Here is a 17,178-nt window from a genome sequence, read left to right on the forward strand (position 1 = left end):
AATGCTGGCGCGTACAATAGGTACTCAAGCGTAAAGGTTTAGTTTAGTATAACAAACAACCAGTTTTCTTGGGACAAAATCAAAATCTTTATCGGAGACTAAGTTACTTTGAGCTGAGCCATCAGTGTAATTAAGATAATCAATTAGTAGGTAGCGCTGAGTTACGGACCTAAGTTGAAATTTTAAATAAAGAAACTTAAATATTGCGTAAATATAAACATCACATGGATGGAGCAAAAATCCAAAGCGCAATTTTAAAACTCGCCACAACCACTCATGCTCGAGCACTAATAAATTAGACGTCGAGCAGCTTGAAGCATCGCTGTAAACTGCAGACCACCATAACTTTGATCTGGATGTTTTAGTTACCACAAATTTTTAAAATCGTACCTACCTACTTTAATATAAAATTCTGAAAGAGTACGTACTTACAGCACTAATGCAAATTCACAAATGTTCAATCAGCAATAAGTGCCATTATTACAGAACTTGATCTGCTGTAATATTATTACTTATTTTTTTAGTCCTAACATCTTTTTATTCTTATCCTGTCTGGATCATATTGCATTTAAAACGTCCTTATGTTAGAACCTTTAACATATATCTTTTATTTATTTATTTTTATGGTGTTTCAGGCGCATAGAAAACGCAAAAAACATTGCGAATGAAAAATGAGCGAACTCGTAATCACAAAAATTCCCGCTTTGCAAGCAATTTTTTGCAGCAATTTGATGGTCACCGATCAAACATAAACGAGAACAATCATTTAAGGAAAATGAATTGATGGCGTCCGGAAATTGAGGATAAACGGCCATTATCTGAGAAAAAAAATAAGAAAAATAATTGTTTGGTGATTATTTAATTTCACCATAAATACATTCAACAATTGGCAACAGAGAAGCCAAGCTCTTTACCAACTTTATTGAATTGTCGTCGTAACTGTATGCAGTTCTTTTGCTTATATTTATAGACCGCATTACTACAAAAAGCGATAACAATTTCATATTTTGGGCCATTGACAAATTTTAATATAAATAATCCTGAGTTTGTGGAGGAACAATATGTATACATATGTGGTCGCGATCCTCATCAGTGAGGGACCGAGGACGAGGAAGAAGAATCCATATTGTATCAGCGTCAAATAATTCGTGACACCCAAAGTAGCCAAAAAATTCGCAACACGTCAAAAACATGTTACAATTGGAATAAAGTTGTGTACCTAGGCAAATAAAGTCTGACATTAGCTTTTTAAAATTGTATTTTATTCCTAAGTATTATGTAGATCTCATTATTTTGACGAACCACACTAACAAGTCGCATTATGCTTTCAGTACGCACCAACACGCCCGAACTGAAGCGGGAATTGCGCGGATTTCGCGCGTATTTGTGACGGCGCAGCGCCACAAATTGAATTGTCGTGGGGGGTGAGGAGGGGGATGTGTCCACTCGCGTGCTTTCGACAGCCACCATCGCTTTTGATTCCTCACTAATTTGTAATGCAATAGCTCACGGATTTACAGTAGGCTGCATTAAGACTAATACGAATTCTCAGAAAATTGGCGACTTATTCAATTGACAATTCTGATGACTAAATTTTAACACAAATTTAGACGGATGCGTTGCATTAACATTTTGCTTTTGATTTATAAGATACACGTTAGTCATTATGGGCTCACGTCAGCTAGTATTATAGGTAAAAGGGAAAAGTAGAACTCACACTACGCCTTATAATCGAAAAAACGGACGTGTGCATCCCCTATCCCATGCCTTTTCATGAATGCTTTATGCTCTGTGAGCTCCATGCTGCCCAAAGAAAGACAAATGATTAACTGATGACAAGACAAGTGATGTGAACACAATCTTACTTAACACCAGGTGCGATTGCGGTCAAATACCTGCATTGTGTTGCATAAAAAAACAAATGAAATTGCAAGCATTTTTGTAGTAACACAGTGAGTGTTAAAAAAATGCATGAAATAAAACAAAAGAACGGCTTAAAATTCACAAAAGTGACATGTCGATTAACACCTGACAGTGTTAAACCATGTTTAATACTTAACAACGTGAAATAAAGTCTGCCGGCCGATCACGGACGAATAATCGTACATTTCAGATAAATTGTAAAATAAATTGCATACAAGTTGATATTTCAATCATTGCCTCATAATAGTATTCAGGATTTATGTTTCGCTTCCACGGGCAATGTCCAGTGCTACCAAACATATTGACAGTACGTGTTGCGCCTCGATTATTTCCAGGTAACATAAATAATCAACAACGAATGAACATAATTTTCTAAAGTCTCTACAATGCTCGTATTTTAACATCGTTCGTTCGTTCGTTCGTTTCAGCCAAATGACGTCCACTGCTGGACAAAGGCCTCCTACTAGGTGGACCGACGATCTGGTAAAGGTCGCGGGAAGAGACTGGATTTTAACATGCTCAAAAAATATTAATAATTTCTTAGTCTTTTTGTATGGAAAAAATCTTGTTCAGATTAGACCTACTAGTGTATTAATTCCGCCATAACAATTATCAGATACGAGTAAATCAGATATCATAAAAGAATGACTCATTTATTGAACTTACATAATGTGATAATATAAATTGTTCATAAAACCACAGTTTCTCCGTCTATCTATACCATAGATTCTATGGTAATCGGCTACATGACTACTTGGCGCTAATAATAACAGGTTATGGGGTACACGGTTTCAATAACCGCTCTCGCATTGACATCAGGTAAATTTGTTTGGGTACCTTATTGGGATAGTCTGGTGGGTTTCCCGATTTTAGCCCATGTTCTTCCTGTTCTTTTATGATTTCTTCCATTAAAAAACTAATATGATTTTATAGACCCAAACACATCGTGAAATTCAAGTTTTTACTTTCGGTTATTGATTTGTGATTATACGAAAAACTGAGTGGGAAGAATATTATTCATTATAATACGGAATCCACGATTGTTTCACTAATAAGCATAATGCTAAATGACGCTAACAAGCCGAGCTAATTAGCACAAAGTTTTGTGCCATTTTTAGTTACATGAACTCCAAGTTTGCTTTGTCCGTACAATTTTCCGATTCCCGCTGTGTGGCCACAATCTTATAATCCCCGCCTGGAGCGTTTCATACATAATGTAAAACAAGACAGATGGTCCCTTTGATTATTTTGTGTCATTTGCGAAGAACAATACAACTGTTGGCTTGTACCTTTGTGAAGAACAACACAGCGATTAGGCTTGTAGGTACCTACCTACACTGCTGTTAGCACAGCAGTTACTTCTGCACTCATTGCATACACGTAAAACTAAAATGTTTGCTATCTGTGGTACTAAACGAATAGATATTTAATACGAAAGGTAACAAGTCACTTTTTTGTGTAGCTGTAATAATTAAAATTGGGTAAATACCAAAATGTGTTCTAGTGTACATACGTAACTTGCAGAAAGTGAGCAGAATAGACAACGTTACGTTTCGTAAAAATGGTCCGAAAGCTAAAGACGTCAGAAGCACTAGGCTTGACACGCTGCCGCGTGTCAGGATTTAATTTCACTGCAATGAAAAATATGTAATAACTTCTGTCTGAGCGCAGTTTTTCAACTTGATTTGGGCATTGATTAACGACCTAAAATAGATATCGCCAAACTCTTTCACTAGCAATTCAATATATCCTGTAAAGTGAGTCTACTGCCTTTGCCAATAAGCGTCTGTGTTGAAATATCTGATTGTCCATTGCAAAATTAAGTCAAATAAAGAATCTAATCCCGCAGCTTAAGACCAACGCAAATAGTATAGATTGAATTAAATATTTTCTTTGAAGCGACTGTTTTATATTGTAGTTACTCGTATTCATTTACTGATTCTGAATCGCTTCATTTTGTTTGCTTTCTATTATCTTGGGTTCTTTTGGTTTGATTTACAAGACTAAGGTTCTTGTTTACTCTGGAAAAGTTCCGTAAATTCTGAATTATTATTGTATTATACAGCACCTTTTTGTAATGATTTGTTCTGTGTACTTGCCCTAAAGCTTACTCTGATATTGTGTTTTACCTAAATCTTACATAATACACTCGACATCAAATAAATCGCACCTCCCGCGACAAGCATTTTCAAACGTATGCTTCCCCACTTCCTACCAATATTGGCACCATTTGAAAGCCTAGTTCTAACCTTCATTTCATTAAAGGAAAAGTTTTTACCCCAAAAATGTGTCTTTAGAAGGATCCAGAGTCCCTTCTTCAAAAAATAGGTAGTTACGCTAGAGCCAACTTTTATGGCTATAAAACTGTTAAGTTGGGATTAATCGCTATCCATCTGTTAAAGAGGACACGTGAGATCATTATTTGGTTTTATAACCATAAAAATTGGTCTAATTGATCCCATAGGAGGGCCCAAAGTGAGGTATTTTTTCAAGTCACATTTATGGTATATGTTAATCATTTATTAAGAAATTAAATGTGTTTTTCTTTAAGGGTATTTATTGGGCTTTCAAATAACACCAATATTGTTGGGGCACCATGATTGTGTCAGAAGAAAATCGTTAAAGTTCGCGTCGCGGAAGGTGCGGTTTATTTGATGTTGAGTATATTTTCTTTTCCTTTTGTAATTATTTTTTGTTGTCACAGTGATCTGGCTACTATCTGATCTGAAAAAGCATTAAATAATAGTCACTATGGTGTTAGTACACTGATATTATAAAAAGGAGGAGATTTCATTGTTCGTTTGTTTGTATTAAATAGACTCTGAAAACCGGACCGATTTGAAATATGTATTTGCCATTAGGATCCTACTTTATTTAGATGACCTTAAGCAGTACAAAATTTGCTGGATCGGCTAGTATCTGATATTTTTGCTACATTCCATACAATCAGAATATTACTTAATTTCCAAATAAAAATTGTGCAGTAAGAGTCTCTTTAACAATAGGCTAGACGACAAAATTTCAATTATTTGTCCGTCAGACAGATAAATTAGAAAATTTAGATATTAGACTCATATTTTTTATTTTATTTCATAATTAAATAATGACAGTGCTACATCGAGTTGAAATAGCGCGTTACGTCACGCTTGAGTACAATTTTTACTTAAAAGTGACGTCACGCGACATTCCAACTCAATATAATACTATAAGATTCCGAAGTGGAAACTAATTAAAAAAAAACAAATTCTATAGAAAACCCGTTTATTAATTTTAAACATTTATTTGCAACAACTCAAAATAATTTTAATTACATAAAAATAACAATTGCACACTTATTTAACAAGAAATAGAGATAAATAAAAATAGCTCACGTGACCTTCAATCGACCGACAGAGATTCCTCCAGACAACCGTCCGTTCCGAGCGCCGAGAAGCAAATGGGCTCCGGTACACGCGGCGTTGGTTTTTATAAACGACGCCCGGTAGTTTGATGACGTAGCCAGGCAGTTCCTTACACGGCCTCTCCTGACTGTGTGTCGTCCTCGACACATGTTCTTCGGGTGGTGCCACTGGGACCTGCTACGCCTGGCGCCGACTGTTCAGGTTCTGGGTCAGCGTCCAGCAGGGGCATCGAAGGGTCAGCCGGACGAGTAGATGCTGCTGGTGTGGTCTCGTCATCTTCAGAATTCTCGTCTGGAAATGACATTGTATGAGAAACAGTACATAGGACAGCTAAATACACACGACCTCGTATGTCTTTCACTCGATCAACCAGTCAATTAATTCAAACATCAATCTAATAAACACTCCTCTAGTTCGCTCATTCATACATCCATATTTATAAAGGTAAGTCAGAGACGTCTCTTTAAAATAGTCGAACCCAATGCAGACTGCTCTCCAACACTGAGATAGTCTCTCCAGCAAGACTCCCTCGTCCAACTGGCCGCCTGCAGTCTCAGCTCCTGTAACATGACTTGACGCAGACCATAATCATACGTCAAGTCGTTTGCCACGCAGACCGTATTCGTACGTGCAAACCCGCCCAACGCGCAGACCGTATTCATACGCGTGAGCCTGCCCAACACGTAGACCATAATCATACGTGTGAGCCGTCCGACCTTTCGGACCATAAGTTGACCATTCTGGTGAACTTATGACAACTAGCTACTTGAAGCCATTCAAGAGCCATCCACAACTTCATGGTGCAGCGACAAACGCCAAGCGACACACGCCTGAGTGTCTGATACCACAGCGATCAGCACTTACACCATATGACCAAAGCCTGCAAGCAACAAATGCAATGAGAAAACTTACTCTCAAAAAATGCAGCACACGTTTCTGGGCACCATTCGCCGTGCCACGGCACCATATATTGCGCCGCTGCCTGCGTAGTCTTGCCGTAGCCTCCGCTCAGCAAGCGAAGCGTATAACGTCCGCTAGGCAGCACGTCAACCACTTTATAAGGGCCGCGCATGCCGGGATCAAGCTTCCCCGTAGACTGCGAAAACTTTATGACGAACACAACATCATTAAGGTTAAACTGACGAGGTGGACGACGCCGTCGGTTAACTTGTTCGTCTTGCTTAGCTTGGTTGCTTCTTAACAGCCGGCGAGCTCTGTCTCTGGTGATTTCCCGCAGGGCCTCCCGGTTGGGTGACGAACCTTCGACAGCCACATCGCGCACCAATGCACGAATAATAGGCGTCGTTGCCTCCGTGCCGATCAGAAGATTTAACGGAGAGACTTGCGTGGTTTTTTGCTTTGCAATATTAAGCACAAGTTGAAGTTTCCACAAAGTGCTGGACCACGGTACGTTTTTGTGGTTCGCTTGTATACGTAACATGTTAAGTACTGTCCGCATATATCGCTCCGCTTGACCATTAGCGTGATGCATTTCGGGGGTTATGTAGTGAAGACTACAACCTAGCTCATTTATCCATGTTACGAAATCATTTGACTCGAACATCCGCCCTTTGTCCGTAATCATAAGCTTTGGCACCCCAAACAACGAAATAGCTTGTGTGACCACACGTTTCAGCTCTACAGCATCTTGTTTGTAGATGGGATACAAAAGGGAATACTTAGTGAAAGCATCCACAATGAGGAGAACAAATTTGTATCCTTCGGATACGGGTAGGGGACCTAGTGCATCAACATGCACCGTATGGAACGAAGTATCTGGTTTTTCCCATGAAGTAATGTTTTGCAAAGGAGCACGAGGCACCCTTTTTTGTGAAATACATATGACACAATGACCTACGTATTTGGCGACAAACTGTCTGAGGCCTGGGAACCAGAAGTGTCTCAGAATAAGATCGAGAGTTTTCTCCGCTCCAATGTGCTCATGCTCATCGTGAAACACTCTAAGGAGACTGAGTCGGTGACCTTTAGGAATGTAACACAGCAGTCGGGGCTGCTTACCTACCGGGACATACTTATAGTACAGGACACCATTTTGGACGGAATATTTAGTGGCATCTAAGCTGCCATCCTGAAGCTTTTGAATAAGGTCTTGCGTTTCGTTATCAGCTGACTGAGCTATTTGTGCCCAATTGCGAGGCCTTGAGATTTGATTGACGCTGGCTATGGGATTGCGACTTAGATAGTCAGCGTGAGGCATCATTACCCCTTTGCGGTATTCGATAGAAAAGTTAAAGTCCTGGAGATAGATCCACCAGCGGGCAACTCGGGGTAATAAATCTTTCTTTCGCTCGGTGGATTTTAGCGCGTTACAATCAGTGACAACTACGAATTTTAACCCAACTAGATAGTGCCGGAAGTTTTGAAGAGCTTTAACGACGGCAAGGGTCTCCAGTTCGTAGGAGTGATATTTGCTCTCAGCCCCTTGAGTAGATCGACTAAAGTAAGCTACTACGCGCTTTTTGGAATCTGGGTGGACTTGCAAGAGGACAGCGCCATAACCTGCGCTACTAGCGTCCGTATGGACTTCAGTAGGAAGTTTCGGGTCAAAAATTGCGAGAACTGGCTCACTCGTAAGATGTTTTATGAGATCTTGCCGGATAGCCTCGCATTCAGGAGTCCAAACGAACTTTACGTCTTTACGGGTCAAATGAGCAATGGGGGCAGTTTTGGTGGCGTAGTCTTTTATGTACCGCCTAAAGTAGCCTGCTAGCCCAAGTAATTGGCGAACCTATTTTACGTTCTCTGGTGGCGTGGTGTTAGCTAAGGCTTCTACTTTTCGCAGACTCGGTCTAACCTGACCCTGACTAATAACTTTTCCCAAGTACTCTACTTCGGTTACGAGAAATGAGCATTTTCGAAGATTAATCGAGAAACCGGCCGTAGTGAGTGTTTTAAGAACCTTACGTAATAGCTCGATCCCCTCATTTACAGTGTCACTTAAAAGAAGCACATCGTCGACATAGACAAGAACGTTCCCGGCGTCAATATGTTCGCGTAAGGTGTCATTAATTATACGTTGGTACACTATGGGTGAATTGGCTAAGCCGTATGGCATTTTTACGTATTCAAAATGGTCTTCCGGCGTCACGAATCCGGTTAGAGGAATACTCTCTTCTTTAAGAGGGATTTGGTGAAAGCCGGTAGCCATGTCCAGGCTTGAGAAGAATTTAGCACCACCCAACCTATCAATCTGGTCTTCTATTAGGGGAAGCGGGTAGCGATCTTTTACCGTGATACGATTGAGCGCACGGTAATCGACGCAGAGCCTATCGGAACCGTCGCGTTTCTTAACGAGTATAATCGGACTGGCGAATTCCGATTTTGAACGCCTAATGACACCTTTGTCTAAAAGATCTTTGGTGATCTCCCGAATTTTAAGTTTCTCATCATATGAGAGCTTGTACGGTCTATATACCACAGGTGTCGAATCGGTAAGCTTTATCTCCATTTCGCCCGTTTGCACAGTCGTAGCGGCGGTACCCGAAATCAAGAAATTGGAAAACTCATTGATGACAGACATAAGGCTTTCCAATTCGTCACCTTGAAGAGGTGTATTCACTTTGACTTCCTCTGTTTTCACGGAGTTAATTTGACCAGAGAAGCTGGTGCTACGCGTAAGATACTGTCTATCCTTGGTCCGCACATACGTTATTCCGTCGCGGTTCATTACGTCCGTGCCTATTATAATAGGGGCGTTCATGAAAGATGCTGGAACTACCAACAGATCTACCTCAATTGATATGTCACTGAATTCTACGGTCACTGTGACATATGACGTGGTCACTAACTCTTTGTCGCTCAAGCCCTTTAATACACAACGTTTCGTCTTAGGTTGGCATGAGATGTATTTAAGAACGTCTGAAGAAATGAGAGACACACCGAGAGCACCACTATCAAGAAGTACGTCCACCGGTACCCCATCTACCACCGCAGGAGTAATATCATTGTTTTGGAAAGATCCCGGTCTTTGAGAGCAAAGGTTTACGTTACGCTGATTCCGCGGCTCCGATCGTGCCTTGGCAAAGCAGTTGTCCTCAGTATGTCCCTGCTTCTTACAAAACGCACACAAATTACTAGGACCTGGTTTCGCGCTTGATGTCGTATCGGATTTCGGTCGTTTGCAATCACGACTGACGTGTCCCCGTTGGTTGCAAGTAAAACACTTTAAACCGAACCGATTATTGTGTCGAGCCGGGGCTTGTTTTTTAGCATTTGACGAGTTATCTCGCTTCGCAGTATTGGGTTTGGTATAAATTGAGAGAAAAGAAACGATAGTGTCCGGCGTCAGATTGGCATTAGCAGCTGCCGCACGTACTTGTGGACTGTCGATTCCACGGATAACAATGAGTGTCCTCAACTCATCGCTTAACCCTTGAACTATTTTTAGGCGTAACAAAGTGCGACGCGCGTATTCCGCAAAAGTCGAATATTTGTCTGACGTCGTGTTCATGGCGTCTAATAAAATGTTAGCGTAGTCGAGTTTATTGGGACACAGAGACACAAATTCCTTTTTGAAGTTAGACCATGTTCTATCGTTCGAAACCCACTCGCTCAGCCACACCTTGGCATCACCCTTTAGACATGAGGCCACACGCGAGAGGCACTCGTGATCGTTCCAGCCGTTCGCGTCTCTGGCGCGATCCACTTCTTCGCACCATGCCTCAATGTTATTTATCAGAGGATCGAAATTAGACACGTAATAGCTTTGTGACTTCGAAGGTTGCATGGTTTTAATAGCTTGCATTAAAGCATTTGCAAGAGTGGATGCCTCAGAGGACGCGACACCCGAGCCTAGCGAGGCCTGTCGATGCGGTGCACACGGGCTTGGCTCCCTAGGTGTAGAATCGCGTTCGGGTCGCGTTTGATGCTCATGGTTATTCGAAACATTACGCGAAATAGGAGACGATCTATCGCTGCCATAATTTTGTGATCGATCTCGGTTTCGTTTACGTGATTTCCTACACGACAACGACCTAGACCTGCAACGGCTAAATCGCGAGCGACACCGACGACGAGAATACGAATCGCTACGCGAGCGACGGTGTCTTTCGGCACTACAGGAATCACGCCGATCTCGGACACGAGAGCCACTCCGCGAATTATGCCGTGCACTACTCGAGCTATGTCGCGAAACGCCATCACTACGATCACGCGACCTACTCTGCGAGACTTCCCTACTTCGAGAGTTACGACGCTTACGCGACCGACCTCGAGTATGCTTTCGTTTACGGTTACGGGATCCTGTACGCACCATTTTATCATTCACTCACAGAAATAAATTCACACAAAAAAATATCAAAAAGCAGGTAGTTAAATAAGCTTGCAATTGCTTTGTTACTTGAGAACAGATACGATTTTTATAATTGATTTTCTAATGCGACACTGAGTTTCGAACTGAGCGCATAAGTTGGCATCTCTCTATATCTCTATGGTTCCAGCCTTTCAAGCAGATGATCGGTCTACAATCAGGTAACTATCTAACACTAACTAGAACAGCCTTTGTAACAGAAGCCGCCGGATAATTTGAGTGGTTGCAGTAAATTGGGTTGGAATGACATTAATTTATCCAGCTCAAAGCTGATGGAGATTCGATTCTCTGAAGACAAATTCAGTTGAATTTCTAAAGCTGGAATGCATTAGCATCGATGAGTTTCATTTGAACAATATCGAAAGACTAAAACATTTCAGTTGGAAAAAAGTGACTGCAAAGGTAAGACAAATCACACGGCTCGACTCTTTGGTTAAAATCATAAGAAGAAGTGTTGTCCAAATACGCTTAATAGAGGCGACTACGAGTAATTACATGATCAGGGACTTGAGACCCAGCGTTAGAGAAATTACCTGATATTTTCGAGTTCGATATAAGACGCTAATATTGTGCTCAGTGAGAAAGCGTACAGTTACCACAAAGACAAAGATAATAATCGAGTCACTATAATCATACTAGCGTGGCACAAAACGAAGCTGTCATTTTAAACAACTAAAACCTTTCTGAATTTACAAAAACGTAACTAGCACTCCAATTTCGTCAATGTCAAAAAACAGTCAATTGCACAAAATTCTATAATATCATCCAGCGCTTAGTACCTGAAATCATTTACAGCATGTCAAGTTTTTTCCGAATATTCCGACTGACATACAACAACAAGGGTTGGTGTTTATTTAATATAACGATCGCCCAACAATTTCCAGTGCGATGGAATTCGAAACACATTTTGTTTCGTATCGTATGACGGTGTTCGGGTAATATACAGGGTGAATTTGCAATCAAGTGTCCAAATTTTTTAGAGCGATTCAGAATTTGTAACTTAATCTATTTACGCAAAGGATTTTTTTTTTGTTTTTCATATTTAGATGTTACTAGCTTTCCGCCCGCGGCTTCGCCCGCGTGGAATTTTGTCTGTCACAGAAAAACTTTATCGCGCGCGTCCCTGTTTCAAAAACCGGGATAAAAACTATCCTATGTTCTTTCCCGGGACTCAAACTATCTCTATGCCAAATTTCATCAAAATCGGTTGCGAGGTTTAAGCGGGAAAGCGTAACAGACAGACAGACAGACAGACAGACAGACAGACAGACAGACAGAGTTACTTTCGCATTTATAATATTAGTTGGGATTCTGCTGCGCGCAGTTTCAAAATTGGCACACGTGGATAATTTAATTCATTCATAGAATAATACGTACACGCAAGTAACTGCAAAGCTTAATAGACATAATGGTGCGCGAAAATATGCCTTAATATTTAAAACTTAAGCTATGGCACCCATAATAATATTTCGATTTTTTTTTGCGAATAATACCACGATTACATATATTTAAGATAAAGTACCTAGTATTGTTAAATTGTTTTATAGAGCTTATTAAAAAAATTGAATACTGATTACAAAGTCACCCTGTATTATACGTCAGGGTACGACGCGCGTATTATACATAGATGTGGTTTGCTGAATAATTGATGACGTGGCCATGTCTCTAATAACGTTGTATCTCGTTCTCTATGTGGTGGTATAGAGTTTGCTAGCGGGTTTGCTTTGTTTATGGAACTACCCCTTGCCTACTCGTAGAAAAAACTAGAAGTTAATATATCGTCATCACTATCATCATCATAATTTACGTCATTTAATCTCCACTGTCAGAGCCAGAATTTCTCAATTTCGCCAGTGTAAGGCAGTTGCTAGAATAGCAGCAACTAAAAATTATTAAAAAATATAAGCCTTTATAGTCTCTTATGGTTATACTTAACATCTATAGAACGTGTGAGATCTCCATTAAATTAATCCCATATTTTGACATTCCGGCAAACTCAGGGGAATCTAAAGCCAATCATGAAACCGGATACAGGAATTTATATGCCTATAGTTATATTATAGCAGTAATTTACACACAAACAAACAATGTTAATTCACTTACCGCACCAAGACAGCACTATCGTTATTTGCGCATCCATCGCCGTGCGTATAGATTGATTAATTGCGTCCGTCCGCAACGCGCGTTTGATTGCCGCAAACATTTGTCGCTAATGGGAGAATCGGTTATTCCTCTTGTCGGGACACGTTGTAGCCAGGCTGTCGCATTTGCATGGGTGAAGATGGCAGCGTTGTAACTGTACCTCTAGCATAAACAACTTTCGTCTTCGAATCGTTTGCATATTCGACAAAATTCGAATTAAACATGACAATTTTGATTGTCAAAATAAGTTTCGTGCAACCATTTGTCTCATTTCTTTTACCCATTCACAGTCACATTAAATTCTCCTTTATTCAGCTAATATCTCCATTAAAGTACCTTAAATTTCGTCCATCTCCATTAAAATTTCAGAGGCGAGCCACTTTTAGCCTTAAGGTAGAGCTCTAGCTCAAAACGTATCACTGCCCACGGCTATTCGGGTGGCCCAGTGACCTAGGCACAGTCTACAGTACATCAAACTATACTTTTTTGTAGCAAAATGGACTTTATTACAACTGAATAAGATGCCATACTGCGGTATTTCGGACATGAGTATATGGCGAAGCTTCCCGAACGCTGCCCATCCGAGTTGGATTCGACGATTGACCTCTTTCTCGAAGTTGGACCTACCTAACTGGACTGTTTGTCCCAGGTATACATAATTGTCGACAACTTCGAGTGTAGAGTCTCCAACCTTCAGAGGAGTGGGTGCAACACGGACATTAGACATGATTTTTGTCTTGTCCATGTTCATTCTGAGGCCCACTTGTTGAGAGGCTCTACTGAGGCCATCGAGCATTGTGCCTAGATCCTCCAAGGTCTCAGCCATGACTACGATATCGTCCGCGAATCGAAGGTGGGTGATGTACTCGCCGTTGATATTTATGCCAAATCCGTTCCAGTCCAGAAGCTTGAAGACATCTTCCAGGGCGGTGGTAAACAGTTTTGGAGATATGACGTCTCCCTGTCTTACCCCTCGCTGCAACTGGATAGGTTTCGAATCCCGATCCTGGAGGCGGACCGACATTGTGGCGTTTTTGTACAAACCCCTCAACACTTCGATATATCGATAGTCAATTTGGCACCTTTGGAGAGACTGTAGCACTGCCCAGGTCTCGACCGAATCGAAGGCTTTCTCATAATCCACAAACGCCAGGCAAAGTGGTTGATTATACTCCTCGGTCTTCTGTATAATCTGCCTTAGCGTATGTATGTGGTCTATGGTACTAAAGCCTTTTCGGAAACCGGCTTGTTCGGGAGGCTGGAAGTCGTCGAGCCTGCGAGCGAGACGATTCGTAATGACTCTTGAAAACAGCTTGTAGACATGGCTCAGAAGTGAGATGGGTCTATAATTCTTCAATAAGGTTTTGTCACCTTTTTTGAAGAAGAGTACCACCACACTTCTGTGCCATGTCGTAGGCGTTTTTCCTTCGAGGATGACGGAATTGAACAGCTTCTGAAGAGCCCTCAGTACCGGCGTTCCGCCTGCCTTCAAAAGCTCAGCCGTGATTCCATCATCACCCGGTGCCTTGTTGTTCTTCAGCTGTTTGAGAGCCATTCTAATCTCGTACAGACTGACGTCCGGGATATCTTCGGTAGCTTCGCCATATACTCATGTCCGAAATACCGCAGTGTCTCAAGACGAAAGTCTTCGAGCAGTGTGTGTTGCCAGTGTTGACATATGGATCCGAAACGTGGTCGCTTACTATGGGCCTCATAAGAAGGCTCAAGGTCACCCAAAGGGCGATGGAGCGGGCTATGCTCGGAGTTTCCCTGCGTGATCGAATCAGAAATGAGGAGATCCGTAGGAGAACCAAAGTAACCGACATAGCTCGCAGAATTGCTAAAATCAAGTGGCAGTGGGCGGGGCACATAGCTCGTAGAGACGATGGCCGTTGGGGCAGGAAAGTTCTCGAGTGGCGACCACGGGCTGGAAAACGTAGCGTGGGCAGGCCTCCTACTAGGTGGACCGACGATCTGGTAAAGGTCGCGGGAAGAGCCTGGATGCGGGCAGCGCAGGACCGTTCATTGTGGAAAACCTTGGGGGAGGCCTTTGTCCAGCAGTGGACGTCATTTGGCTGAAACGAAAGATGCCATAGTGTTTACCTTGATGAGCTTTGGTATCAAGTGACAACTCGGCTTAAATCGAGATAAGGTTACAAGTAGGTAACTGACCTTCATACTCGTAACTCGCAGGTCATTGTATCATAGGTATCCACAAAAAAGGTAACAAATTTTTCCAGTCCATTCAGGGAAAATATGAAATCGTGTATTCCTGGAATTGGGAAACATAAATTTTCAGTATGGAATTCAGCGATAAAATCTCGAACAATTTTGTATGTCGTTACACACATTCAGATACGTATATTGTGAGTATTAAATGAAGCAATACTTTTGCGATATTAATACACCTCTGCCTGTAGTGAAATTATCAGTTCTTTATTGTAATAGCAGTTTTCGTTTTCTGTGAATTGTATGTACGTTACTACTTTAGTTCAGACTGAAATAAAAGCCTATCCACATAACAAGAACTATGGCGTAGGTACTAAGTACTCGTTTTAATTTAAATAAACTTAATTACCTAAAGTTAGTTAAAGTAGTTGTAAGACTTTTTGATTAATTGATTTCACCTTTAACTAGGTCACAAAATATAGAACAATCCATTTCAATTATTCTATTTGATTGTCTTTAGTTTCACCCTGACATTATCCATTTGCAAAATCTTAGGTTTGTTACCTAAGGTTCTTCAAAAACTGTTTCTAAAGAACCTATACATATTTCATGTACTTACTTGTTTTAAAACAATTACCTACCTGGTAGACCCAAACTAAACGCTCGGGGCTAACGCTTCCCAACCTTCCCGGTCGAGTTAACTGCTGCGCACCTGGAGGCCGTGACGTCATATCGACGCTCTGGTACTGACGGGGCGAACGCGGGGAGGTGTAAGGGGAGTGGGAGGGAGAGTCGCATTTTAGCGAAGTGCGCAGTTAGCTCAATCGGGATAACTTAAAATACTCTAAGCACGGTAATGATCATGACGGTTTCATTCACCACGATGAGTTCTACATCAGAGAGTTGAACTGACCCTTCTACTCCAAAGATCTTGGAATCGATTTGAATCAAGATTCAAAGTGGTTAAAATCACTGTGTAGAAAAGTCATTTTTTTTTTATCCACAGCGAGGAAGCTCTTGGCCTGTATCTCACTTGATGGTAAGTGATGATCAGGCCGAAAGTGGAAGCGAGCTTCACCCGGAATCCTCAATCACGGAGGAACTGGCTATACCTCTAACTGCCGGAAAACAACAATACTGTTAACATTGTTGTTATGGCGACAGACTTAGGTAAGATGGTGGGACTTAGAACAAGGCCTACCACCAACCAAACCGAACAGAAAAATCTGCCCCCACTTGGAATCGAACCCGGGACCTCTGCGTCTGAAGCAGGTGGTTTTACCACTAGACATTTAAAAATACGTTTCAGGTTTGCTTCAACCCATCAGATTGAAAATAATGATTAATAATGTGAGTAACACGGAATTCAAAAACATACTCTTTTATTCAATCGAATCTTCTACAAGAGTTAATTCAGTTAAAAAATTGACTTCTATAAAAATGCTCTACCATTTCAATTCTCTTCAAATGCTTTACCTTGGCCTGGACTATTTCGACCTTCCAGACTATTCTAAAGAAGCCAGATAAAGTGCGCAATGGCTGATGTAATCCGAGTGATTTTTTAAAATTCGAAAGAGATCCTCTGTGATAAATGAACTAGATAATTCGCTGCGCTTCAGTATTATACCAACTTCTTTCTACCTCTTGTAGTTTTTCTACATTATTTTATCTATTAGGTATACTTTTACTTACTTATAAAGTAAGAGTTCTTTGTTGTTAATTGGATGCGCTAATCCTATAAACAACTGGTCTGAATTGAAAAAAAAAATGTTTGTGATGGATATGTCAACGTGAAATTGTGAACTCTGTCAGTTTATAATATAACGCGTTAGATTGTAAACTAACAGTGGGTTAGGTTAGGTTAGATTGTAATTTATCTATGTCAGATTATAATCTGACGGAATTCACAATTTTACGGTGACAGATACATATTAAGGACCAAGGATACGAGTATACCATCACGCTATGACCAATAGGAGCGGAGCATTCATGAAAATTATGCAAAAACAGGATAAAATTAAATATTAATTTGAAAGTGTAATTATGTTTAATAAACTAATTATAAATGTAATAAACTATTGAATAGGTAATGAGATTATCTACTTAAATTAATCAGATCATTACGTTTATTTAATTTAAATGATTCAAATTTTAATTTTAATGTTATTCATACCACGGTTTTAAACCGCTAATACGTATTTATTATTTCCAAAA

At 40.7% G+C, this 17,178-nt stretch overlaps 1 protein-coding gene across 1 annotated transcript; it reads right to left on the bottom strand.

The window, feature by feature from the left end:
* Positions 1-5,185: 5,185 nt before the first annotated feature.
* Positions 5,186-7,002, bottom strand: LOC135079131 (uncharacterized). The gene is made up of 2 exons (XM_063973724.1): positions 6,237-7,002; positions 5,186-5,615 (listed from the first exon to the last, which is right to left on the bottom strand). The coding sequence occupies exons 1-2, from the start codon at positions 6,907-6,909 to the stop codon at positions 5,434-5,436; spliced, it is 855 nt and encodes a 284-aa protein (XP_063829794.1). The 5' UTR covers positions 6,910-7,002; the 3' UTR covers positions 5,186-5,433.
* Between the last annotated feature and the right edge of the window lie 10,176 nt (positions 7,003-17,178).

Source organism: Ostrinia nubilalis, chromosome 16 (genome assembly GCF_963855985.1).
Source record: "Ostrinia nubilalis chromosome 16, ilOstNubi1.1, whole genome shotgun sequence".
Classification (NCBI taxonomy): Eukaryota; Metazoa; Arthropoda; class Insecta; order Lepidoptera; family Crambidae; genus Ostrinia; species Ostrinia nubilalis.

Bases quoted from the DNA above. Each gene is read 5' to 3' on its own strand.
- LOC135079131 (XM_063973724.1), bottom strand. From the start codon at position 6,909: ATGATTACGGACAAAGGGCGGATGTTCGAGTCAAATGATTTCGTAACA. The intron at 5,616-6,236 runs GTAAGTTTTCTC...TGTCATTTCCAG, and splicing joins GTGTGCTGCATTTTTTGAGA to ACGAGAATTCTGAAGATGAC.